This window comes from Fusarium poae, chromosome 4, assembly GCF_019609905.1.
Source record: "Fusarium poae strain DAOMC 252244 chromosome 4, whole genome shotgun sequence".
In the NCBI taxonomy this organism is placed as follows: Eukaryota; Fungi; Ascomycota; class Sordariomycetes; order Hypocreales; family Nectriaceae; genus Fusarium; species Fusarium poae.
Window position 1 is genome coordinate 6,504,070 of NC_058402.1, and position 26,118 is coordinate 6,530,187.

Below are 26,118 nucleotides of genomic sequence, written 5' to 3' on the forward strand. Positions count from 1 at the left end.
TTCAATGTTTCATTGCTGACGCTCATTACATCCGACTAATTGCGGGGCCGTCTTTGGATTGAACTGAATGTGGGACTAAATTAGCGGCCAAACCTAAAAGAGATCGGTTTCTATTTACTCTGCTACTGTAACCGCCCACTCGGCGCAATACCTCGCGTTCTCTCGCTTTGTATCCCTTCATTCAACTTGTTCCAACAAACATTCGCTGAAACTAAGAGCCTGTGATGCCATGATACATACATCTGCCAATAAACTTATTGCGCCTTGATCAAACCCGCGATCAGGGCCGCCAATATCATTCACCACTCCATCGATACAACACAGTTACCTCACCCGCTTTAACCATCATGGCCCGCTTCAGAAATATGGTTGAATATGATGTGGACGACATCAAAGCAGCAGAAGAGACCGGTCCTGGAAGTCACCCGCGATCGCCCCTGACAAAAACACGGTCCATGTCCGATGGAGGAGGAACCCCTTCACGACTTTCTCCTTCACCACGTATCGTCGATGAATCTCGTCGGACATCAAAAGACGACACCAGTATCCCAACTCCTCAACCCGTGACGCCGCGTCGTCCCAACTTGTCGAATCGCGGGTTCACGATACAAATGCCGCCACGAGATTTTACCCCACCACCGCCGAATTCATACGTCAAGCCTGCTCCTTTATCACCTAAACTCGACCACTCTCAAATATACGCATCCCCAACAAATATACTTCCACGTCGCTCCCGCGGTCTTGACTTTTCTCGCGCTGCTACCAGTCTTCATCACTCAACTCTTGCCGAATCTTCCCCAGACTCGTCGCCCACCGCTGGTGGTAGGGCGATGAATATACCGAGCCGAAGAAGTCACTATGCAGGACCGGAGCAAATGTCTACATCCTTATGGTCTGTTATGGGCAACCAGGAAAAGATGCACATCAGCAGTTCGCTTGGGAGTCAGGCGGTTGGTTCCGATTCGTCCAGTAGCTCTGATGACGACGAGCTGATGGATGAGGACATGGACGAGAGCTACGTAACAACTCCGCAAGTCAACAAGATTGGTCCAGCCCTTGGCCCTCCAGGGTCTGGTGGGACCTTTGGATCCCCTGCCATGAGTAGCCTCATGAGCTTCCAACAGCGACAACGACCCCGCAAACAATCCAAGAAGAAGGCTCGTGGGCCTTTGGGACTGGGGTTCAGTGGCTCATCTTTATCAAAATCACCACCAGCCAATTCTTCACGGGCCCGACGCGAGAGCATCAGCTGGCAAGCTAATCAATTGCACATTTCTGGTGCAGACTCCGATGAGGCACGAGCAATGGGCGACGTGGATGGGATTGGAGATGGTCAGCGCAATGTTATTCGGAGAGTTGTAACAAGGCGAGGTAATCTCCTGGTAAGTCACTTATACCAATTAACACTATGAACATACGACTAACACAGCCAAGCCCAAAACAAAAACATTCGCACGGATTCGAGCTGCGCTCATGGAGGAGAGCACCCCCGCCGAATCCGAGTTTCGTCGAGAGGCCGAAGTTGTCAAACAGGTTCGCGATTGCGACATGGAGCTGGAGCCCAGAATATCCCAGCAGACAGCGGAATCAACACAACCAACCACGGCCCCTTCTTCGCCTACATTGACTCAGCAAGAAGGCCTGAGCGATGTTCCAGAAGACGACATTATGGGCGATATATCCATGGGCCTTTCTAGCAGCTTTAAGCAACATGCCATCAAGAACTCAAAGGGCAAGCCATTCTGGGATGCATTTCCCGAGTCAAACAGCACTGGTGGTGTCAGAACCACACCGCCTCCCGCTGCTTTCCTTCCACGAGGATCATCCTCAGGTATCAGTGAGGACGTGGCGATGGACTCACCGTCAGTTGGTGGAGCTACTGTAGGTGCACCCTTGTTCGGTCATGACAACAACAACGTTCTAACCACTCTGGCCCCGCAGAATGGTGTCAATCAACCACCTAGCGCTGCAGAAATTACCCGAAGGATTAATAGTAAACGCCGCCGTGGCGACGATGACTTCGATCCCGTTAGCTTCAAACGTCGAGCAGTCAGTCCCGGTATGAGTGTTCATAACTCACCTGTCACGCAAAGTCCACTCCAGCGAGACGGTATGTCATGGGGTTCTCGTCCTGGAAGTAATGGCGGCGACAAAGCAGGTAGCAGTGCTCCAAGCGAGGCTGGTAGCACACCAGGAAACCTGTCTGGAAGCAGCTCTGCAGCTGGTCGACTTAACAACAACAAAGGAAGGGTCGGTTTTCAGGGAATGGTTGATACCCACGATGGTCTTATGCGCATGAGCATCGAATAGATTTGCCGAGTCTTTGCTCCTGCAAATTTTGCAGTCTTTTGGAATTTTTGGGCCATGGGACAAAAAAGCATATCGAGGCGTTATGAGTTACGGAGTTTTGACCAAGCGTACTGGTATGGGATTATAGAGTATCTTGCCTTTTATAGCGGCCTTGTTTATTATTATTCTCGTATGAGCAAAGGAAAAAAAAATACTACGCATCAATAATGCCTCCCATTGTATATGTTCTCTGAAGACGATCCCCAACGCCTAGAAATAGAGCGATGCCCTCATTGCCTGTTCATATCCCTCAGACAAATAAAACCCAACGCCATTTATGCCAAATCATTATTACCAAATGCGCTGCCCTCATTCAACACCCACGCCCTCCTCTGGAACGGTAAGCGTGCCTAGCTTATCGTCAAGCCAACGCGCCAACTCGGCAGCATGGCGACGAAGAGCAGCTACTGCAGCGGCAGAACCTGTAGTACTCTCAAGACTAGCTGTTGTCTGCGCGCCGGCACTCAAAACGCTGTCTGCGCCATCTGGACTGCCAACATGCGACGCATCGCCAGTAGAAACATGAAGATCGTGCAGGTTAGGCATGCCATGTTCTAGAGCATCCGAGTTCGCAGGTCCTACGCAAACGAAGAGAAGGCCACATTTCAATCTACGTATGACAACAGTCCCGCTTGTGAGCTGGACCGTGACAGTAGCTGGTTTGATGCCCCTTCCCTTGCCTGACTTGTGCGAATCGAGTTGCTGGCTCTGCGACAAATGATCCGTCTCCTCGTCCAAATCCTCCTCTTCGGGCGGCGAGCTGCCGATGGGATCAGGCGTGCGCGAACCAGGTAACGACGCGGCGAGCGCAGGGGCCGAGGTAGAGTGTATGGCTAGGAGCGAGGCGGCGACGGTGGCATGGGTTCGAAGTGAAGCGACGGGGTGTGGGCTCGCATGGGCGAGGAGCTTGCCGTGTGGACTCGTTAGGAGAAGCGTGGGGAGTTGTGGTGTTCGGTTCGCGTTGAGGAAGGCCGTGAGGCGCTTTGTGAGGAGGAGAGGAGGCGTTGGGTGGGAGATGGACATGACGATTGAAGATGATAAGAGGTTTCGTTGAATAGAATCGCTCCAAGTCGATGAATGATGGAGCTGTGGTTCAGAGAATCAACCGTTACGGTAAATTCGTCTGGAAATGGGCAGTTGACCTGCCTTGTTGTGTCGAGTCGAAGCTTTGACGGCCGTCGAGTCGAGTTTGGAATTGAAGTGAAATGGGGAAACGGCTCAGGTCGGTCCAGGTCAGGTTCATCTGGGTTCAAGCCTTGTTGATATGGCGGGGCCCGAAGTGGGGAGCTTGTGACAGATTTGACTTTATTGGTTCTAAGGATTGACGGACGGTCGTGTAAGATCATTGGCTGTTTAGCGGACGCCCAAGTCTCAGTCATCACTACAGCAAAAGCAAGTATATTTGGTTAAAAGATAGGCACTACACAACTATGTATGGATTTGGATACCCAATAAATGACTTATTCTTCTTCCTCGCCTCCAAAAAGCACTCTCCTCGCCATATCATCATCAATATCGATATAGTCTTGGCCCTCTTTGGTCTGCGTCTTCCACTCCTTGTACGCTCTTTCAATAGCGTTGGCATAGGGCCACATTCGGAATAATCGAACACTCTGCCTCTGGGGTCCATTGGGGTCAAAGTTGAGCAATTCCCTGACCAGATTGCACAGCATCTTGGAGTACCGGGCTCGGGCAATCAACGAATCAATGTTGATAGGCACTTCCGAGCAATGATGCCGAGGAGGACAAGCAGGCCAGTGACTGCTGGAGTCTTCGCATTCATCGCCCTCAGGTATGTGCTCGCAGCCTCCATACAGACAATTACATCCTTTCGCAGCAGCTTTCTTCTCAAGGCACCCGCCGCTTTCGCAAAACCGAACATGACAACACCCGCATTGCTCGCAGTAGTGTGAAGGTGCCTGCCCTGTCATCATGGTAAGTACTGTGGCACCTATCGACCAGATTTCGTCTCTAAGCGTATACGGGCGTTCTCCCTGAAGCATATGTTAGTAAGTTGATATGTATCTTTGCTGCGTAGGATTGGTACCTCTTCCATTGCGGCCAAATCCAACTCGCCCTCCAATGCTTCGCGAGCTGTTTCTAGTGGCTGGAGTCCTTGTCGTGTAGCTAGTGCTATTCCATATGAGCCATCAATCGAACTGTTAGTCTTATTGCCATTACAGCCATCAACGGCGTGGCATGTGACGGCAGCTGTGCTGAAATCGCCCAGTTTGCACTGGCCATAGGTCTCAGCGCCACGTGGGTGCTGGAACCAGATGTTTTTGGGCTCGATAGCGCGGTGCAAGATTGAGAACCAGTCTGTGTTAACGGCTTCCCATTCAAGCTTTATGATGCTTTCTGGGTCACCACTTTGATGCTCGTACACGAGTCGTTTCCCATCATGGAGCCAAGTTACCGCACGAATCATAGAACGGAGGACGTGCCAGCAGAGGGATTCGGGGAGGTAGAAGGAGGAATGCTCGACGGGATAATGGCGAAATAAGGCGCTGAGATTGCCAGCATCAGCAAAGTCCCAGACGAGAAGCTGTACATCATTTCTTTCAGAGTCAGGGATTTGTTGTTTGGTGAAGACTTGATACTGCATGACGCCAGCGATCGAGATTAGATTCTCATGGTTGAGAATCTGACGGATTGTGTGGGCTTGATTATGGATCGAGAGTAGAGTCTTTAGCGCAGCGGCTTCTTGGTGATTTTGTGCGGTACCACGTAGTCGAACGCCGAGATGACTACGACTGGCAAGATACTGCTCTTTTCGAGGATCTCCCCGTCTGGTAACGATCCAGACATTGTTCTCAGCTTTCCTGAGGATGTCAAATACATGTTCTTCTTCTTCTTCCTCTTCTTCGTCTAGGTGGCTGTGATGAAGCACAGGCTGGACTTCAATGCTGGCTGACTCTTTGGACTGCATGGTGACGGCGAATCTGACAATGTCTACTTGAATAACAAGATGGCCAACGGCTACTAAATTCTATGACATTTTGGAGGGAGGCCTTGACCTTTTCATGAATTATCTCTCCCTTTCTTTTGGACAGTGAACAAAGAACGGTTTTCAGCCACATACTGAAGAGGCACCAATACTGTTGATGCTTTAATTCTTTGTCCTTGTTGAGAGTGATCCTATTCCTCCCACCTTGAACAAAGAACGTAATGACCACCCTCCCCACAACTTTGTGAAGTTAGCCTAATGGCATATAGGTTCCTGCAAATTGCCGCTTGGACGTTGTTTGTAGATTGTTTCGAACAAAGAAAGGGTCCCGTCCATGCAACGTAGCAGTGAAAGCTCAGCGCGCCATGACTTGCTGTCATTTGTCATTTGTCATTATTTTTTGCGATCCGTCGAGCATAACCAGTAATTGTTTTTATTGTGGTCATGCCGCCATGACAAAGAAACACAGCCGAGGGACGTTGCAGCAAGGTAAGTTGATCGGCAAGGCGAGTCGCTTCGTGGTTCATGTGCTGGGCCATGGGAAATGAAGATTTGCACGTCGATTTCTATAATTCTCGACGACCCTTAGCGCCAAGACAGCGACCGGTTCCGGCATCAAATTCTCGGTGTTTGCGGCATTGATTGACGCGGGGGGAGGCAACCCGATCATTAGCATGTTTCACTTGATCAAGTGACGATTCGTTGTAATGCAACCAATTTTGAAACTGGGAGTATATTCGGCAGCACTGACCAAGTTTCAATCATAATGGCAATGGTGAGCTGGGCGAGTCGCGGTTGAGGTCGCAGTCGCAGTCGCGCGCTGTGGTTGTACAGGTACTGACTGACTGGACGTGAGTATTTGATGTTTGTTATTATTATCACTCAGTATTATTACCGCTGAAGTCGGGCGGTTAATTACGCTGATTGGATGGGAGGTCTTGTTCAATCTTTTGGATTCCGGCTGGCGGTTGGAACAGAGAGAACGACCAGCCACTAAAAAAAAAGAAATGAAAATACCAGCGGCAATGCCCAGACTTATTTTTCATTCGAGCAAGACCACTAGAATCTTTTTGACAGCGGCCTTTCAACGCGACCCTTGTCTTGAAAATCAATCATTGGCTGCATCGTCTTGAAACCTCAAGGATAATGCCGACGTTTTAGTACCTGCAGTTAAATCGCGCCACTAAACGAATAGACGACAATCCGTCTTGGGTAGGTGAGTTGAGGATAGAGCAGAGGGTTGCACCAAAGAAGATTAATCCCCGCTCCTCCCATGTTTTACTTTATGCTGGATCATATTAATGCGATTCGACTTTGAAAGGTCCCTTCCCTTCCCTGTGCTCCCACTCTCATTTGAAACCTCCCATTCCCAATTCCTGTCTCATTCAGTTCCAGACTCTTTCCCATTCATCCTCCAGCCTTTTCTTGGTATTATCGTTGGTTTGTCATTGCGTAGCTGTATCTATTATTGTTACAGTCTTGAAATCTGTTTTCGTCATTCTTTCATTCCATTCATCCCAAATCTCAAACAATACCTCGTCATTCGAACCACCAATAAGAGCAATCCACCTATACCCTCACTTTCTATTGTCTCTCTGTTCTCTGCCTACCTATTGAGAAGCAAACTATCAAACAACCACATTCATTGTCTTTGGGATACCTTCTTTGGATATTGGCGAAATATTATACGCGCACCGATCTACCGACTACGATATTACTTTCGACATGTGGTCAACTTTTCACTAAGAACTCCTTTGCGCACCGGTTGCAGCACAACTTCATCACCATCGCTTATTTTCATTTTATATGCTCTCACGTGTTTGTTTTTACTACTTTCCGACAGTAGTAGACTCGACCTTCGCTGGCGAAGGATCACGACAACTTCTCACAATTCAACTTGATACCCATCGGTCACTTCTCTTTTCGAAACAGTCTCGAGGCCAGTCAATCTTTACTTCACCATGGGATGTTGCTGGGGAAATCGAAAGAAGGAGGTCGTGGGGATTGCTGATCAAAAATGGGAATATATCAATCTCTGCGACTTCAAGAGTAGAGGATGCGGTACCGTCTTCGCTTATATCTACCTCTGGCTCATGCTTTTTGTCTCAGTTGCTGTCTACGCCGTCGACAGCTTTACTGCTGTCAACCTGCTCATTTTCGATCGCTGGTCTTCAAAGATTGACCCTGCCATTTCTTTTGATGTCTCAAAATGGATCTTCTCCATCTGTATCATTCTTTCATTTGTCAACCTGGCCTATGAGGGTGTCCGTGCCTTTCGAGTGATTCGACGGGGCAATGTAGCAGAATCCTACCTTGACAGTTTAGCTGTCCGCTGGGAATCAATTCGTCTTGGTTCCCAAGGATGGAAGAGGTTCTTAGTCTTTGCTGAGCTTACCAAAAGTAAGGAGGGTGCACAATATATCGCTCTCTTCACATACTTTAACTTCCAAGGCAAGTCTTCCCCATAAGTCATTCGACGCTTTTTACTGACATTTCCTAGCTTGGATCCGTGTCATCATCTGTTCAGGCCCTCGTCAAGTTCTCAATGCCTTTACGCTCAAGTCAGTGTATGAGGCACAATTGACCCCAACCGCCGACAATGTTGGCGACTCTATTACCGGATTCTTCGAGAAGATCAAGATTCTAGCCGAAGAAGATTACCAACAGGCTGTGATTCTCTCCGGCATGTGTTTCACTGTCGTTATTTGGGTTTTTTCCGCCCTGTTTCTCTTGGCTGCCGTTCTTTTCTGGGTCTTCTTCCTATACCATTGGATCCCTGCTGCTGATGGTGGTCTTTCTGGTTACTGTGAACGAAAGGTTACCAAGACTCTGATGAAGATTGTCACCAAGACGGTCAACAAAGCTCTGGCTAGAGAGGAAACCAACCGAATGAAAGCTGAGATTAAGGCTAGCAAAAAGGCTGGCGAGAAATTCAATATTGAACGCGCTGCAACTCTTCCGACTTTGCCAAACGTAGGCCCGGTCGAAAAGATGGGTCAGCATCCTATGCTCAACCGCAACGACACTATGACGACTCTGCCACCTTATACTTCACGTCCAGGAACACCAGGCGGTACGGACGTCCCTCCGGTTCCACAAGTGACTATGCCGACCAGACAAAACACCACGGCATCTATCGCAAGCTTTGCATCCCGGGCCACTTCTAGGTCAGGGGCTGGTTATGGTCGACTTGCATCCCCTGTGCCTGAGGTCCCTCCTCTAAACTACGGAGAGCAGCCTCTTTCACGGACTGATACCATGAACTCGCAAGGGAATCATGGCCAGTACCCGGCAAGCCAACCGATGGCAGATCCAGTGCAATTCATGCCAGGTCGATACACAGAAAGCCCCGGCCCCATGCATTCTAATAATGCGCCATTCTACCCCCCACCAGCACGCGCACCCAGTGCTCGTCCGATGGATACTTTTACACAACCCATGGGTTCATTTGCACCGTCGCAGGCACCTCCTCCTAGCTCGAGAGGATATCAAGCTTACAACCCTGGAGGACGCACTAGCACTGCGGCCTCTGTAATCTCCCAGCAGAATGGACCTGCGATGCAACGTCAGTTCAACCCTCCCGTCCGTAGTGCTACAGGACCGATGCCTCAACGAGACCCTCCTCGTAGAAACTTGACCAACCCTATGCCGCCCCGTTCAGCAAGCGCTAGACCGGATAGGGCCCCTCCTTACAACTATGATGTTGAATCGCAGCGAGGAGGATATGGTTGGTAAAAGGTCGACTATGTAAGAATAGGCTGAAATTAATAATGACTTACGAAGCGAGTCGATGTTCATAGGTGGCTTCGTTATGTAATATAACTGAATAGAAATGATACATCGTCATATTACAAAATATCCAAAATATTGACTGCTGTGCTGACACATTGGGGTACTCGAACTGACTGCATCCGCATATGCGACATCCTACCGCAGCATGTAATTAGCTACGCCCTTTAGGAGACAGCGCTGATGATTTGTCAACAATCCAAACTAACACTTGGAATAGACGGCATTACGATGACGGATAACTGACTAAGTCCATATTCGAATAAGGCGACATGGTTAAGTTCTGCTTCTTAAACCTCATCAACGTCAACCTTGCTCATGGTTTGCAATACCAATTCTCAAGTCAATTATTTCAATCTTACGGAGACTTCTTCAGTATGCCTTCCGCGACAACAGACTGGCACGAAGGCGAAATTGCCATGCATGAGCAACTAAAGGTTCCCAAGCTGGAGAACCCCACGTTTCCTGGTTTGGCAGACCGTTATGGGGTGCGGGTGATGCATTCTCCTTTGGTCGCTTTGGGGACCCTGGATGACAAGGGCCGTCCGTGGACCACCATCTGGGGCGGAGAACGTGGTTTTGCAAGACCAGTCGCTCAAGACGTTCTCGCATTGAACAGCTCGGTTGATACACGTTATGATCCTGTTTTCAGAGCTCTTTGGGATGGTATCGACGAGGAGGGTGTGAAGCAAGGTGCCATCAACAGGCCCAATGACGGTGATGGAAAGGAAATGTCTGGGTTGGCTATAGACCTTGAAACAAGAGATCGAGTCAAATTAGCAGGGAGGATGGTTGCTGGTGCTACTGTCGATGACGGCAAGACTGTCCAGCTAGCCATGGCCGTGACTGAGAGTCTGGGCAATTGTCCCAAGTACCTCAACAAGAAGGATATCGTCCCTCATACCATGGATCCAGAACTCGTTTCCGAAAAGCTTCCTTTGCTTCAAGAAGCTTTGGATATAGTTGCAGCGGCGGACATGTTATTCTTGTCGAGCACAAATGGGAACGCCATGGATACTAACCATCGTGGAGGGAGTCCGGGTTTCATACGAGTTATCAAGAATGAAGAAGATGGGGTCGAGCTTATATATCCAGAGTGCAAGTAAATCCAGGTCTTCGTCTACAACATGAGCTAACTAATTCTCAGTTTCAGGAAACAGATTATACCAGACATTAGGCAACTTCAAGGTAAATCCTCGAGTTGGTGTTGCAATTCCTGATTACAACACTGCCAATGTTCTCTACCTTACTGGTACCGCATCTGTACTTGTAGGCGAAGAAGCCTCTTCTTTGCTTGCAAGGACAAAACTGGCTGTCAAGATATCAGTCACCTCTGCCAAGTTTGTCAAGTCTGGGCTTCCTTTTCGAGGCTCCCAGGGCGAATACTCCCCTTATAACCCACCTGTTCGACACCTACTTTCAGAACATGATGCGCATCTTGGTGCTGAGAACGCAAACTCTGTAACGGCAACCCTAAAAGGTCGGGAAATTATCACCCCCTCTATCGATCGGTTCACCTTTGTGCTATCCTCTCGACAGCCTGTCACAAACTGGCACGCCGGGCAGTACATCACGTTGGATTTTGAACCAGAATTATCGAATGGCTATAGCCACATGGCAGATCATGACCCCCAGAGCATCAATGATGACTTTGTGCGAACGTTTACTGTTTCAAGTCCACCAGAGAACAGCAAAGAGTTACAGATTACGACAAGGCGACATGGGCCAGTGACAAACTTTCTAAGAAAACATAACCCACGTGTGATTCTCGAGGTACCAGTTATTGGCTTCGGCGGTGAAGAAGGATTCCGTATCCCTTTAGAGCCGCAGGGCCCTAGATCAATCTTCATCGCGGCAGGTGTAGGTATCACACCTGTTCTCGCACAAGCACCAGTCATTCTAAAACACGACGTGCCGTTCACACTCCTCTGGACTCTGCGTTACGAAGACCTACCCCTTGCGAGTGACACATTCTCCCGTATTCCTGGACTTGCAAAGTCGACTACTCTCTTCATCACAGGACAACCTGACAAGGATAAGGAGACTTTGTTGGACGAAGCGGAGAAGGCCGGTACACGGATCGTGAAGCGACGAATAAGCGCGAACGACGTTGAAAGCTTCAAGGGTCAGAGCGCCCGGTTCTTCTTATGCACTGCTCCTGCATTGCTGGCTGCGCTTGAGGAGTGGTTGCATGGGGAGAAGGTTGTGTGGGAGGACTTTGGATACTGAAGCATATGCATACATTCCGAAAATCTGGACTGAACTCTATACCTAAGTGATGATATTTATCGTGATGAACTTGAAGATTCTTCTGCGTGAGCAGCTTGGCTGGTTTTGACTTTGTTTACATTGCCTCATGCGATGCAGCTGTATGAGTCCCTGTGCTGAATAGAGAAGGAAGAGGAAAAGTCTGGGAGCGCACATGACTGTGTACACGAAAATCTCGACAAGTGTGCCTTTGTCTTAACAGCATTCCCATTACCTGAGTTCCCGTCTTCCATGCCATTTTAATACCATGGAAGGTAAGGTACATTCCAAACGGTCGATGACGCTAAACCGTCAGTTGGCATTATGGATGATCTACGCCTTCCACATGGCCATTGTTAAGCGTAGGTAGCTACCGTGCCTTCGCATGATGGAGGTTCGCTGTTACCAAGCGAGTAAATTATGCTTCATTGCACTTGCCATGCTCGAAGAAAGAGGAGAGTATTAGTTCGACAATTTCCTGACGAGAACATTTTCCTTTCTCCATCCCATCACAACCACTGTGAGTGTCCGCTTCATGATCCCCAGCGATAGCAATACGTCTTGAGATCATTTTGCTAACTATATCTTACAGTCTGCGCATCCAACGATGTAAGTTTCAACCCCCCGTGTTCTGTCTGATATGGCAGACTGCTGACACTAGACTAATGCGTCAGTTTCTGCCAACAAACTCAAATTCGTAAGTACTGACATACATTGGTGCTCACCAGAACTAGAGTCTTTGTCTTCACCATACACCCTTTCCACATCCTCGTCAGTTGTTTTGATACTTCGACTAGACATCTCCTGGTCTTCCACAACCAGCAGTGGTTCATGAGGTTGTCAAGATGAGAGGGGATGAATTACATGGGGCTTCGCATGGGAAGGCAAGGGACAAGGAGGGCGCGCGTTGGGAACTAGGTACAGTGCTTGGGATGGATTAATGGCAGTGTGTTGCAGAGTTGTGCTGGAATACCGGGTTGACTAATAACAAAAGGCTTCCTAAATCTTAGGGTATAAAAATAAGTAGTCTAAGAACTACAGTCTAAGGAGCATAAAGTGTCTCATTTATTTCGTCTTTTATGCTTCCAGCGGTCAATTTTTCTGACAACCTGAAGAAGGCTTGGAATGGAGTGATGGCAGTGGGCTGCAAAGGATTCCTGGAATATCGGATCAAGAAGTGGCATTTTATGAACACGCATGTCATTGTCACATCTATGGGGGCGGCATCTTTCGATCTATCAGACTTCGAGGAACGCCCACATCAACTAATAAAAGAAGCCTCTAAACTGTATATACCTATAAAGCTTAATAGCCTTGCCAAGGTCAAGCTGGCAGCCTTTGCATACAACCTATATCTTATCCATGCATACGATTCTTCTGAGATAGAAGAAGAGCTAGAGAGCCTAAGGAAGCTAGAGGGGAAGCTCTGCCAGTAGGTATGACACAAGTAAAAATAGACAAATGAGATATGCACAGGCAGGGCCACAGGATATAATTTTGCTACTACTATAGGAAGTCAACTGATTGCGAGCCAGTTCGCGACGTATTGATACGTAGAGGGAATCCTGTACTACACCTTGTAGCCCCGAGTACAACCCTCATTGTACACTATCCCTCATCCTCATCCTCATCCTCGTCACTGTAAATGACCCAGCCGAACTCATCCCGCGTGAAAGAGCGGCCTATCGTGGGATCCTTCACCTCGTTGTCCCGACGAACAAGAAGTCTAATGACGTTCTGAGGTATGGGGCCGCCCCGTCCAAGAAGGTGATCGAAATCCGTGTCTGACGGTAAACAATACTGCATGCAGAGACAATCAAGCTTCTCAATAAATTTCGACGCAGTAGCCGATGACCCATTGCCTGTATAGTTAACGACATCGGCCCATTTGACCTCGACGTACTCCGCATCGCAGTCCTGATACACCGTATCATGATGTTTGGGAAGACTGGTAAACCACTTAGCCTCTTTGTCGATAATCCATATCCCTTCGACGTCAATTTCAGTCCAGTGATTCCTGCTGAGCAGATGTGACAAGTACCCCCGCGCAGAATTCTCATTTCCTAACTTATAAATATATTTGAAACTCAGAATATCCATAAGCCAGCTAGGATCAAACTCGAGAGCAATATTGTTAGGTAAGAGCTCGTGGTAATAAGCTTTATCGTAACGGATGAACGATGTTTGTAATCCGAGATCATAAGTCCCGGCATCACGATGCAGAGCGATCCAATCCTCCACATGGATACAAAAGATATCTCTGGAGGGGTAGATGAGCATACGGCATGTTACTTCACCTTGGCATGTATCAATAATTGCAGGGTGAGTAAACTCATGTCCCCCAGACCAGTCCGCAAGGCACTCAGAGAAGCGGTCTCCATCGTAGAGAGCTTGTTTTTGAATTCTGATCCAATCGTAAAAGTGTGAGTATTGGGCGATAACCTCTCTCGAATCTTTGCACGCTTTCCAAAGGCCGCCGTCGATCAAGTAGGCGGATCTATTTTTCTTTTCCAGAGGTATTCGTTCTCCGGGTTGATTCCAATTGCAGGGTAATGGGACTACCTCTCCATCTCGGGCGGCGACATACTGCAGATAGCGGTGGGAAGGAGTGGATATGACACATGCCGCTTCCCAGATTTGCAGTCGCAATTCCACCGGCAGTCGGGCGAAAGGGTGGAAGACGGATGAAGACATATGGTAGGTTGTAGTTTGGCGATTGTGCTCCAAGAAGGTAAGTTGACGTCGAGCCCAAAGATAGGATATGCGACGTAAGAGCAGGTCTAAATAAGTCAGGATGAAACCGATATTAGCAACTGCGAGTATATAAAAGAAGGAAAGGTAATTGGATATGATATTCTATTTATAGTGAATTAGTAAAGTAGGTTTGCAATAGGGCTTCTACCAGACTTCAGGAGACCTGCAATAACATTAAAGGTTATTTCAAAAGGTTCATATACTTAGCAAACTTATATACTTGCAGATGATACACGGGCCAAAAGGTTTCTAGAAGCCTATAAGAAGAGGTCAACGAAACATCCCAAAGTACGTATATCTAAACGGTAGGTAGGTAGTCCTCAGGATATCAGAAAATTGACTACTGGAAGCATAAGAGACGAAATTACTAGGATATCTTACGTTCTTTAGTATGGCTCTTAGACTACTTATTTTTGAACCCCAAGACTTAGGAGGCTAACTTTTCTGCTACCTAGCCTATTAGGTAGTTCAGGTCAATAATGCCACAAGGTTGCACCATATGATAGAAAACCTAATCTACTTGTGAGACTTTGTCTCTATCTCCCGGGTGACCGGAGCCTTGAAGTCTGTTCACAGCGGCGAAAAGGACAAACAAACCTGAGTTTGCTTCTAACTTAGATGCGGGGAAGCTTTCCAGTCACTCATCGATATCAAGTGCTGCCACTCTACTTTTGAGTTTGGGATAGTCCAATTCTCTACATGCCACCTGGTACCGGATCACATGAGCCATTGTAGCTCGCTCTGCCGTATAGTACACAAGAAGTTTTCTACTTAATACTCCACGTTTGTGAAATAAATTCCCGAATAACTAGTCTACACCTTTCCCCGCAAAGATATTCGGGACATGAGTTACGGTTTATCCACTCCCCCGCGCTTTTCGAAGATGCGGATCCGCACTCCTTTCCTTCATATCACGTAAGGACAAATGGAGAATACTTTCTTATAAGTTAGCAAGTTGCTAGAGTGATTCCCTGCTCCAAGTTTTGTTGTCAATGTCATGCAATTGGAGAGTGGAGTGACGAGAAAGTAGGAGAATCATCGGGTCGAAGGGGAACTTTACGGCATGTCCAATGTGAGACCTCGCTTGAGCTTGGAAACATACCGAATCGCCACGAGTCAGATATATTGGGAAATGAAAAAGTTTGAATTGCTCCGATTGTTGATTTCTGGTGGGTACTCTATTTTCTAAGACTCGCTCAGAATTGTTTTCCTTATGGCTCTCAAACCCGGCCATATATGCTTGGTATTATGCCAATCTTGTATCGTCTGAAGTCCCCAATACAACCTTGGACCGATAGAATACTCTCCTTCTCCTGGGACTACCCGCTTGTTTCGTCCGAGAAATATTGGATGAATAATTCCTCAGAATCCTCCTGAGATTGCTGACTCCGAGTTCCCGAGGCTTAGAAGTAGTTGCTGGTCCGCTGTCGGCGACAGGAAATGCGATTATCGGAAATCTTGTTACTCACCCCAAAGCGGAACCGGCTAAAACTCCCTCAATTGCAATGCAATACGATGGATACCTGGAGAGGAGCGTGTATCGTTGCAGAAACGGCAGTAAAAACGCCAGTTTTGGACGGGGTCTGTAGTGGACCTCTCGCTATACTCTTTGGAGGTATTAATTGGTCCGGTAAACAACTCAAAGGCATTACTGCTTTCTCGGCGCTTCACTAGTATCTAGGCGAGGTTCTGTATGAAACGCTTTGATCAAAAGGGGGAAAATAACGCCTTCGTATATAGAAAGCGCAATGTGTGAATCTGAATCCTTGACATGAACTATCACATACTGGGTGGATTGAGTTAGGAGTTGATAAATGCGTGATCATGAACTTGGTTCGAACCGATTTCTCGTTCTCGTCATGAGTCTTGGTTAGTCGGTGGTTCGACATTGTATAAATGAGTGAAGAACTGGCTCTATCATATGCCTTGCTTCTCCGGAAATAGAACACAAAATCTAGGCGCAGACTATTGAGACAGGCTAAATGATTAGATACAATCCAACATGATCTGATATGCGGTTTTTGCCATCGCGGACGCAGTTAAGAACGGTGGAGCTAGAGCTCGCCATGCATCAATAAATGGTGTTAAGCTTCAGGGATATGCGTGGAGTCTGTTGATGCAGGAGACAACTGAATACATAACAAGTTGCCGTATCGTTGGGAAATTCAATGGGCGATCTTGAAGTTACTTTTCTATGGTATTAGTATTAACTAATGTAATTGCGTTTGGCGCCCTTGGATAACGTAGTTGCGCGGAGTATTTATGTAATTGTGAATTCAACAAGAATCACTTCTGATTATCAAGATTGTTAGTTCTGTAGAAATCACCCCGCATATCCCGACAGGGGTTGAAGAAACTCTGATTGACTTATAGCGCTGACAAAGCCATCTTTGTTGAAGAGATCAAGTCAGATTGGAGAACAAGCCATGTCCCTACAGAAGTAAAAGTCAAACAGAAATGCAACTAGGAATCACGAGGGTTGTGCTTGAGGAGTTGATCGACATGGATCACGGCAAGTCGCTGTAGTGATGGTCAGAACTCTCGCGTAATATAAGACACAAATTGACAAAGACTATCGCGGCAGGTTTTGTTTTGAGGCTTGCCAAGATCGGTAACTTTCAGTCTAGTCATCGATGCTCAGCAGGGAACTTGCTTAGTAGGAGTAGCTATCACTCGTGTTCCGTCACTTGTCCTTATGTCCTTGTATCACGTTCCCTCAAGCCGGACTTTGGTGGAGTGGCTTAGATCGCCGTCGTCATACCCCGCCACGATGAGTTAGAGGACGTGAATGATTTGAGAGAGTGATTGATAGTTGAGTCGGACAAAGGGAGAAAGAGTCTATTCATTGATTAGTCTTTGTATCCTTTGTAAAATTACAACTCACAGCCAAGAAATGTAAGAAGTCGTAGATTGTGAGACAATAAGCGAAACTAGTCATTCCAGGCAATGAGTTACCGTGTGCAAAACAACATTCCTTTATTACTCAACAGAGAAAAGAATTACTCCACAGACCTCGATGGCGTGCGTGAGTACATACTAGAAAAGGCCTGGACTTTCACTGTTTGTGGGTGCGAATTCTGTAGGCATCGATCCATGGCAGTTGAGAGCTTTTACGGGGACTGGGGTTCCAATGGCTTCAGGCCCTCTAGCGGTCCTGAAACTGACCTACCAAGTGTTTCGGCAGGTTCCTGCCTGCTTATGCTGCCCCATATTTCCTTATTAAGATTCGGATTCTGTGCACGCGCAGTTGCAGTTGCAACTGTGGATTGCCTGCTGCAGACTACAGGTAGGTACCTAGAACTGCACTAGACAGTACCGTCCGTACCTGCCCATGCCTGGAGATTTGAATCCAATTCTCCCAGTCTAAAAGACCCAGAAACAAAACCTTCCTTCCTCCCTCTACTAATTAATTACTCTTAAACTCAACTTAACTCTCTCAACATCTTCACGCTTACTTACAGTCAATCACTTTTATTCACAAGCGACAATTCCGCCTCCACCTACAACGAAACTCGTCTTGTATCATCGACTACTATAAAACAGTCCTCTACTGTACTTGTTGATTCCCGGAACCCCCGCCATCGCCGCCATCTAGACTATACATCGGCTCGGTTCGCCAAATATTTGCGCTGCTCTCTCTCACCTGGACAACGCGACGATATCCGCAATCTTGCCACATCCACTATTTCAACCATCGTCTGATTACTTCGACGGTTTTTTCAGACCCGACATTTTCTGCTCAGGCCCGTTCATTTCCCAAGACTCGGTCGTAGTTCGGTCTCTGGACCGACACTGCCGTGCCCCTCGCTCCCGCCCGCCGTCACCTGCCACCGGCGCCGGCCGTTGCTTTCGGATCGCGAAACCCCTCGTTCCGCACAACCCGCCACTTTCCATCTATCACAAACCAATCTCAATACCCAAACAATAACAAAATGGCCTGCGACTACCAATACGTCAAGGAGCACACCAGGGAGGACTACGTCTTCCCTTCGCACCGCTTCCAGCGATCATGCTCCCCGGATAAAACTCCGCTATGCCTCGTGGCTTGTGGTTCTTTCAGCCCAATCACGTTCCTTCAGTACGTTTTTCCTGCAGAATTTGGGTTCCTTGTGCGATCGTCCACTTCGATCATACTGGATCCCTCCAAGCCTGAAATTTCATGCAAAATGATTGAAGTTTTAAGAACGTAGCTAACTTTTGAGCAGCCTTCGAATGTTTCCTATGGCTCGAGACCATGCTCGCAATGAGAGTAGGTTAATTACTGATTGCAAAATCCGAAACACCGCTGACAAGAACCAGATTTTGAGGTTGTTGCTGGAGTTTTGAGTCCTGGTAAGTGAATTCTGCAATCCAAAAGAGCGATCAATAAACTAACTGCCCGGTAGTCAGCGATGCCTACAAGAAGAAGGGCCTAGCACCTGCTCACCATCGCATTGAGATGTGCAGACTTGCCACAGAGAACACCTCCAAGTGGCTCATGGTGGACCCCTGGGAGGCCGAGAGCCCAACTTATATCCCAACTGCCAAGGTGCTCGATCATTTTGACTACGAGATCAACGAGGTTATGGGAGGTGTTGAGTGCACCGACGGTACCCGAAAGCGTTGCCGCATTGTACTACTTGCTGGCCTCGACCTGATTCAGACCATGTCCACTCCGGGTGTTTGGGACGAGCGTGATCTCGACCACATTCTGGGCAACTATGGCGTTTTTGCTCTCGAGCGCACAGGAACTGAAATTGATTCAACTCTTGCCAACTTGAAGCAATGGGAGAAAAACATTCATATTATTCGCCAGGTAAGCCACCTATGACGCTTGAAGTAGTCACATGGCATTAACAAAACAGGTCGTCACCAATGACATCAGTAGCACAAAGATTCGCCTGCTCCTCAAGCGAAACATGTCAATCGATTTCCTGATTCCCGATGATGTTATCAGCTACATCTACGAGCACAATCTTTACCGCGACCTGGATATGCCTGATTCCAAGGGCAAGGAGAAGGCTCTCACGAATGGTCCCGACGCCGGAACCACCACTGGCTGAATTTCTTTACAATTCAAGCAAACGACAAAACCAGTGCCGAGTCCTTACACCGACCCCGATGCAGCTAGCGAGCCTTGTGCACAGTGGCCAAATAATTAGACCCGACGACGCAGACACCAAAGCCGAGACACTGAGTTGGAATAGCTTCTAACCGGTATTTGTTTTGAGTAGTTCCATGCTAGGGTCAAGGAACAGTTTATTATAGACCGCGCAGCGGACCACTATGGATTAGTTTGGTCCAGTATCAGATGCGCCCGGTTTGGGGTATAGAAGTTGTGGTGAAGAGGAGGTGGATTTTCACTTTCCTTTATTACGTCGCTCTTTTTGCAATCTGCTTTGGATACGCAGTTGGCTAGAGCGCACTCTTACTCTGGAGCGGAGTTATTTTATTAATTGAGGCATACCAAGTCGGAGTATCCCGATATTTCGGAGCTCTCCTAACTATCAATCTTGCCTTGCGGTGTTTACGGACTACTAGTTCTCCTGATTGCCAGGGTTCTCTAGCTACTAACATGCACGTGTGTGGCCAAGGGTTCATACAAAATAGTAGACAAGAGTTGCTTGCTTCAGCTCGCCACATTGAAACCGATGATGGTTGATTATTTTTACCTCGATTTAAGAGCTTTATACTAACGAGACATGTTATTATACATATTTGGAGTTTTAAATAGGAGATACCCGTTCAATTGACTATGAACCAATTGATCAAGTCCATGTTCAGCTAGGTGTGGTCTGAAACTCTATGTATTTCCACACAACGAATAATAAGCCAGCATGACAATCCTTTGAGACACTGACCCTCCGTCTAACAACGGAAAGTCATGTCCGTGATAGACAATATCTCCGATTTGACTCCTTGCTTTCTCGGGCAAGATTGCACGAGGACAAGATCACCCAATAGAGGTTTCCAATTGATCAACGTCCCAGGATTGCCGAGGCGAAAAAGCAGCAAGGAAGCACAAAGCTACAAAAGGGACCTGCAGAAAGAGGAAAAGCGCCAAATAAACATTGAACGCTGAGTGGTCACTTCCTATTCAGCGCATAGATAAACGTGCCAGATCGATAGGGCACTTGGAGGCTTGGCAGCGGTATTGGACATCAATTTATAGTGATAGACCCTTTGCCAAGGGGAGAATAACTACGCGGATTCGGTATCGCTTTGGGTCTTTTGTACCCGGGGAGGGAAACTTTCCCCCTAAGGCCAGGATAGGTAGGTACAGTTGGCCTTGGGAGCTATATCGTGGATACAAATAGCTGAGCATGGCCCTGACGATCAATTGAAAGGAAGCCAGGGACTGTCAGTCGTTCGTTCTGTAAACATGAAGCTCCAGTTCCTTGTCTCTTCCCTTATCAGTCCGTTGGTGGCGGCCTTGACCATTGCCGAGATCAACGGTGATCGATACCTTTCACCTTACCAGGGAAAGAATGTCACAGGTGTAGAGGGTCTTGTTACAGCTGTAGGTAGCAATGGGTTTTACCTGCGATCGACGAAGCCTGATCGTAGCGCTGCTACATCTGAGGGATTGTACATCTTCGGAAAGTCCGCTGTCGGCAGTGTTTCTGTAGGCGACGTTGTTACCCTTGATGGTTTCATTGAGGAGTATAGGTAAGTCTTGTGAAGCCAATTAGTCATGCTTGAGCATCGCTGATACATCTCCAGATCCAACAAGGACTACGTTTACCTCACAGAGCTTTCTTTTCCCCAGAACATTGTTGTCAAGTCCTCTGACAACAAGTTCAAGCCCAAGGTCATCGGCAAGGACACTGGCAACCCTCCTGGAAAGCACTTCTCCAAGCTTGACGACGGCAATGTCTTTGCCGTGCCCAACAACAAGAGCCTTGTTTCAGTGGCCAACCCCAAGCTGCAGCCCAGCTCGTACGGCCTCGATTTCTGGGAGAGCCTTTCTGGCGAGCTTGTCACTGTTTCCAAGGGCTATGCTCTGAGCCGACCCAACAACTTTGGTGATTTCTGGGTCAGAGGCGATTGGAAGGTCTCTGGTCTTAACAAACAGGGTGGCTTGACTATGGTTGGCAGTGGTATGTTCAGCTTGCGCCCAACTGTCGACTTGACTGACTCTCTATCCAGATGCTAACCCCGAGGCTATCGTTATTGGCTCGCCTCTGGATGGTACAAAGAACCCCAGCGACACTAAGCTCGGTGATTTTGTTGGAGATATCACTGGCGTTGTAACATACGCTTTTGGTTTCTACCGCATCCTTCCTCTCACTGCTATTAAAGTCAGCAAACGCTCTGACCCCGAGCACCCTGCCGTCAGCTTCACCAGCAAGGGATCCTGCAAGGGCATTACCGTCGCTGACTACAACACTGAGAACCTGAACCCTGACTCTGCTCACTTGCCTCTTGTTGTTAAGCAGATCGTCGAAAAGCTGCGCACTCCTGACCTGATCTTCCTCCAGGAGGTCCAGGACAACAGCGGTGCTGCCAACGATGGTGTTGTATCTGCCAACAAGACCCTCGCTGCCCTTGCTGATGGTATCGAAGAGGCCAGCGGTATTGCGTATGAGTGGGCCGAGGTCGTGCCTGACAACAACCTCGACGGTGGCCAACCCGGTGGTAACATCCGCCAGGCATACCTCTACCGCCCTGACGTTGTCGAGCTCGTTAACCCCAACGAAGGCAAGGCTGGAGATGTTAATGCTGTCCTCGACGGCCCTTCGCTCAAGTTCAACCCCGGCCGTATTGATCCCGCCAACTCTGTGTGGGACAACAGCCGCAAGCCTCTTGCCGCAGAGTGGAAGCCTGTCAAGGGCACCAAGAAGTCTTTCTTCACTGTCAACGTCCACTTTGGTAGCAAAGGCGGATCGTCTTCTCTGCATGGCGATGCTCGTACTCCCGTCAACAAGGGCGTTGAGAAGCGTACTGATCAGTCTAAAGTCACTGCTGTAAGTTCCCGGCGCTCTTAGAATCTCACAATGAACTAACAATCTGCAGGATTTCGTTGCACAGATCCTTAAGAAGGACAAGAAGGCCCACGTTATCGTGGCTGGTGATTTCAACGAGTTTGCTGATGTTGCACCAATCGATGCTTTCGTCGAGACCTCTGGTCTCGTTGATATCGATGATGCCGCTAAGATCCCCATGACAGAGAGATACACATACTTGTTCGACAGCAACTGTCAGGCACTTGACCACATGTTCATCAGCAAGGAGTTGCGCCATGGTATCAAGTATGAGCACATGCACATCAACACTTGGCAGGACACGGCAGGCGAGGTTAGCGACCACGATCCTAGCGTTGCTTTGTTTGATCTGTGCTAGATATAATGACGGTATAGATATTTGTATATTATGAATTAATTCGCTTGCATGATCCAAATCTTTCCAATCGAGTACCTTGGTGTTGCATCAGTTCTGTCATAGGGCCTACTCTTCGCCACTGTTATCGTCTTCATCGGGCTCTCCTTCGGAATTCCCTTGTTCGACTTCGTCATCTTCATCGCTGTCATCATCCTGACCTGGATCTGGCATGACAATACTGTTCAGGAACGTAACCTGAGTGTGTTAGCCAAGTTGACGGCGGAAAGAACATGCGACTTACAAATCCAACCATTGGGCGAATAATCTCACTGATCTTCTCCTGCGCATCGTCTCGGTAGAATATGTCATCATCAATCTGGGTCCCGAAAGTAAAATTTCTCAACTTCAACAGTGCGATGTCCCGATGTTCTGCAGTGAAGCCTTTCGGCTTTGTCTTGAGTGCATTGTTTTGATTCTTCTCGGCAAAAGCAAGCAACGCTGCCTCTGGGTCAGACTTCTTGGCTGCTTTGGGTAGAAACGTGCGCTTGAAGGCTTCATCGTTCAAAGCACGACGCCATCGATTTGGCCGCTCGTCAATACTGGCGCGAAGCTTGTGCATCTGATCGCCGTCGGGACACCACAGGCCACCGCCAATGAAGGACTTCTTGGGCTCGCAGTGAATGTAATAGCAGGCATAAGGGCCTTTACGGCCTGTGCGAGACCATGCAGCAGAGAAGTGAGGCTACAGTTGTAAGTAGAGATCGATACGATAGTCGTGAGGATCATTCGTACCTTGTATGGTGTAGGATCTTTACTGAAACGGATGTCTCTGTGAATGCGAAAACTCAGGTCCTTGATGGGTAGCTCGGGGATTGTCTCGTCCAGGTCAATCACTGATTCTGATGTACGTTCAACGAATGAGTTCCAGTCTTTTAGAGCACGCCGATACTCTTCATCATGTGCTATCTAAGTCAGTGGAGGTTCTAGAGTGACCAGTGTGTTGTACTCACACTTTAGCCAAGGCCGCTGATTGTTTGCTTTGAGGTCCTTCAAGAACAATAATGTGTTCTTGTGTAACTTGAAGTCTTGATATTCCACACCTTCTGTATCTCGCAGTTTCACCAAGGGGATGAAAGTAACCTTCATAGGGGCATCTTCATCTTCCTCGTCGTCGTCGTCGTTGTCGTCGTCTTCCTCTGGCTCCTCCTGAGCTAGTTCATCTCCGTATGATTCTTCAGATTCTTCCTTTTTCAGTTGCTTCTTTGGGGGTCTTCCACGCTTCTTTGCTGGTGGCGCATCACTCTCTTCGGTATCATTGCTATCTTCAAAGTATTGACTTCTAGTGGTGGATGTGCGCCGGGAGGTTCGGCGAGTGGTGCTAATGGCCTCTACGGCACGTTTTCGAGGAGGCATTTCGATGGTAAAAAAGATAGTGACTCGAGAAAAAGGGTCAGAAGTTTCATTCAATTTTATTAATGAATTTCTTGGAACTAGACAAAGGAAGGAGCGTCCATGTCGTCATTGCATTAGCCTGTCGCGATTACGCGTTTCAGGGGAGACACGAGGTCACGTGGATCTTATCTTTATAAGTCATTTCTTATAACTGTCACTTCAAAGGTGAATCAGCTTTTGACCATGTCTCTCAATGGTATCGTATTCGTCATTCGAAATCATCAGTAGCTAAACCCCTCCATTACCAAAAATATCAATAACTGCCATGTGCAGACCATAACGACCCATCTGGCCTAGACCAGAGAAGATCTTGCCAAATAGTAATCTCATCCCATATCCGAGCCTCATGGCTTGATTGCTGCAAGTCGCTCTTTGCACGAAAATAGCCTCTCCATGAAATCAATGTCCCCAAACTTCTCAATCAGCCATTCATTTGAACGCTGCTCATCGCCGTCTTCCATCATCGGGCCAGCGACCTCGGCAAGAATGGCCCAGGTTCGCGCAGCAGCACGAAGACGATCCCAGTCTTTACTCCTCATGGCAGCCTCTTCTTCCTCCATCCAAATGATTTTGCTGATTTTGGACAGTCGTGTATTCCAGTCGGCATCAAAAACCCCATCCTTTGCTTTCTTGAAGAGTTTCGCTTCATACCTTTCCCACGCTTCGGTTGGAATCAAAGCCCTCTCTTGCTCGATGCTAGCAATGGCGGACCGAAGGCGTCTCACGGCTTCTTCTTCTTGCTTAGGTGTCGGATCTCCTTGCAGCCTGTCTAGCATCCTGAGAAGCGTTGGCTTGAATTGTTCCCATTGGCTTGCAGTGACATCTTTGACCACAGTAGCAATGTCGAGGAGGTCAGATCGACAGAAGGAAGGCAAATAATTATCGGTGCTTGTTACGGAGGCTTCTTCCATAGTAGTGTCTTCTTCAGGGTGTGAGTGTTTGGGAAACGTTGCGCTGCTGTCCGCTCTTTTCTCGCTTGACTCCTGTTGTGCGTTCATCGTCCCGTTCTTTTCAGCAAGCTTTCCGCTACTAGGGCTGATCTCATTCAGGCTCAGCGTCTCTTGGTCAGCTTGGTCAGAGCATTCTTCATTTGCGGCAGGTTTGGTGGCAGTGTCGTTGTTTGTCTGCTGTACAGTTTTGGGCACAATATAGCCAGAGGCGTCCTTGGCACCACCTTTCGTAAACTTGATGCGTTTCTTAGGACTGTCCTGGGTCGCAGTTGTGGCCTTTGACGTGGCTCCTGCTTCAAGGCGCCTCTGAACCTTGCTCTTGGGACTCTCAGGAGGGCTGATCGATCTTTTCTTTCCCGAAGACTTCTTTTTGGAGTCTTTCCGAGCAGACTTGTGTTCGTTACGACCCTTCAATACTTCGATGAACTCGGATGCAGTATTTGCAGCATAGAGATGAGCTCGTTTTTCGTTAATTTCCATGTCAGATGAAGGCGATACCAGGCATGTTTCTGGCTTTGAGCCATCTGTGAAAAGAAGCGAGCGGCGGTTTGCTCGTGTCGGGGTAGTGCGATTGCGGTTTGAGATACACTCGACAATTTTGCTGCGCAGGTGAACAAACTCGGTCTGTGGATCGAGGCCTTTCAATCTGGCTTCAAGAAAGAGATCATTAAGAGATTCAGCAAGCTCGTTGCTGGGTTTGGTCATGGTGGGCGAGTTTGTTGTTAACAGTGATGCGTTTGAAGCTTCTCGTGATCGTGTGAGGATGAGAAGTCCAATCCAGAGAGAAGAAACGATTCTATGTTTTTAATCGTTGCGAAGTCATTATAAATAGTACCTGAATAGGTGGTTTGCGACAGCTGCTGGCAGCTGTCAACACAAACACCCCATATTGTCTGCACTGCACATGATGTTGCCATTTGCTGCGCTTGACCATGGCACTGGCAGTATCAAAACGCATATGCTTAGGTCCACAGAAGAATCGGTTATGTTTATCCTGAATCTATGTGATTTAAAGCCGTACACTATCAACCTTAAAAAAGAGAAGTGACCACAACAACATCCCCCAACAAAGTCAACTGTATGTAAGTTTCGACTTTGTAGACTCTACAAGCTACTAAGGTTCTACTTCTGTAGAACAAACAAACCTACCTTGGTAGACAATTCCCTTCTGAATATAAAATGCCCATTCTCTGCCACTGTCTGTTGTTCCTGCCCCTGTCGACAAAACCTGGGGCGTCAACCTTACTATCAACACTTTCCAAACAAGAGACTCAAAGTCAACTTCTATCTTTCATCATCAATCACTTCCATCTCCAGTCGCTACTATCA

General features: G+C 47.9%; 10 protein-coding genes across 10 annotated transcripts; 5 read left to right on the plus strand and 5 right to left on the minus strand.

Moving 5' to 3' along the window:
• Nucleotides 1-347: 347 nt before the first annotated feature.
• On the plus strand, nt 348-2,310 carry FPOAC1_012182 (uncharacterized protein; the record flags this gene model as incomplete). The annotated part of the gene is made up of 2 exons (XM_044856543.1): nt 348-1,382; nt 1,435-2,310. The coding sequence occupies 2 exons, from the start codon at nt 348-350 to the stop codon at nt 2,308-2,310; spliced, it is 1,911 nt and encodes a 636-aa protein (XP_044703856.1).
• A 348-nt stretch (nt 2,311-2,658) lies between these two features.
• On the minus strand, nt 2,659-3,372 carry FPOAC1_012183 (uncharacterized protein; the record flags this gene model as incomplete). The annotated part of the gene is made up of 1 exon (XM_044856544.1): nt 2,659-3,372. One exon carries the CDS (start codon nt 3,370-3,372, stop codon nt 2,659-2,661), a length of 714 nt encoding a protein of 237 aa, XP_044703857.1.
• A 437-nt stretch (nt 3,373-3,809) lies between these two features.
• On the minus strand, nt 3,810-5,278 carry FPOAC1_012184 (uncharacterized protein; the record flags this gene model as incomplete). Its single annotated transcript, XM_044856545.1, has 2 exons — nt 3,810-4,343; nt 4,397-5,278. The coding sequence occupies 2 exons, from the start codon at nt 5,276-5,278 to the stop codon at nt 3,810-3,812; spliced, it is 1,416 nt and encodes a 471-aa protein (XP_044703858.1).
• A 1,979-nt stretch (nt 5,279-7,257) lies between these two features.
• On the plus strand, nt 7,258-9,031 carry FPOAC1_012185 (uncharacterized protein; the record flags this gene model as incomplete). Its single annotated transcript, XM_044856546.1, has 2 exons — nt 7,258-7,696; nt 7,797-9,031. The coding sequence occupies 2 exons, from the start codon at nt 7,258-7,260 to the stop codon at nt 9,029-9,031; spliced, it is 1,674 nt and encodes a 557-aa protein (XP_044703859.1).
• Nucleotides 9,032-9,462: 431 nt separating this feature from the next.
• On the plus strand, nt 9,463-11,314 carry FPOAC1_012186 (uncharacterized protein; the record flags this gene model as incomplete). Its single annotated transcript, XM_044856547.1, has 2 exons — nt 9,463-10,187; nt 10,246-11,314. The coding sequence occupies 2 exons, from the start codon at nt 9,463-9,465 to the stop codon at nt 11,312-11,314; spliced, it is 1,794 nt and encodes a 597-aa protein (XP_044703860.1).
• A 1,626-nt stretch (nt 11,315-12,940) lies between these two features.
• FPOAC1_012187 (uncharacterized protein) lies at nt 12,941-14,026 on the minus strand (the record flags this gene model as incomplete). Its single annotated transcript, XM_044856548.1, has 1 exon — nt 12,941-14,026. One exon carries the CDS (start codon nt 14,024-14,026, stop codon nt 12,941-12,943), a length of 1,086 nt encoding a protein of 361 aa, XP_044703861.1.
• Nucleotides 14,027-18,018: 3,992 nt separating this feature from the next.
• Nucleotides 18,019-19,128, plus strand: FPOAC1_012188 (uncharacterized protein; the record flags this gene model as incomplete). Its single annotated transcript, XM_044856549.1, has 5 exons — nt 18,019-18,164; nt 18,292-18,335; nt 18,386-18,418; nt 18,472-18,881; nt 18,931-19,128. The coding sequence occupies 5 exons, from the start codon at nt 18,019-18,021 to the stop codon at nt 19,126-19,128; spliced, it is 831 nt and encodes a 276-aa protein (XP_044703862.1).
• Nucleotides 19,129-20,447: 1,319 nt separating this feature from the next.
• On the plus strand, nt 20,448-22,408 carry FPOAC1_012189 (uncharacterized protein; the record flags this gene model as incomplete). Its single annotated transcript, XM_044856550.1, has 4 exons — nt 20,448-20,734; nt 20,789-21,165; nt 21,215-22,032; nt 22,082-22,408. The coding sequence occupies 4 exons, from the start codon at nt 20,448-20,450 to the stop codon at nt 22,406-22,408; spliced, it is 1,809 nt and encodes a 602-aa protein (XP_044703863.1).
• A 105-nt stretch (nt 22,409-22,513) lies between these two features.
• On the minus strand, nt 22,514-23,800 carry FPOAC1_012190 (uncharacterized protein; the record flags this gene model as incomplete). The annotated part of the gene is made up of 4 exons (XM_044856551.1): nt 22,514-22,642; nt 22,689-23,129; nt 23,180-23,349; nt 23,398-23,800. 4 exons carry the CDS (start codon nt 23,798-23,800, stop codon nt 22,514-22,516), a joined length of 1,143 nt encoding a protein of 380 aa, XP_044703864.1.
• Nucleotides 23,801-24,183: 383 nt separating this feature from the next.
• On the minus strand, nt 24,184-25,494 carry FPOAC1_012191 (uncharacterized protein; the record flags this gene model as incomplete). The annotated part of the gene is made up of 1 exon (XM_044856552.1): nt 24,184-25,494. The coding sequence occupies one exon, from the start codon at nt 25,492-25,494 to the stop codon at nt 24,184-24,186; it is 1,311 nt and encodes a 436-aa protein (XP_044703865.1).
• Nucleotides 25,495-26,118: the final 624 nt, after the last annotated feature.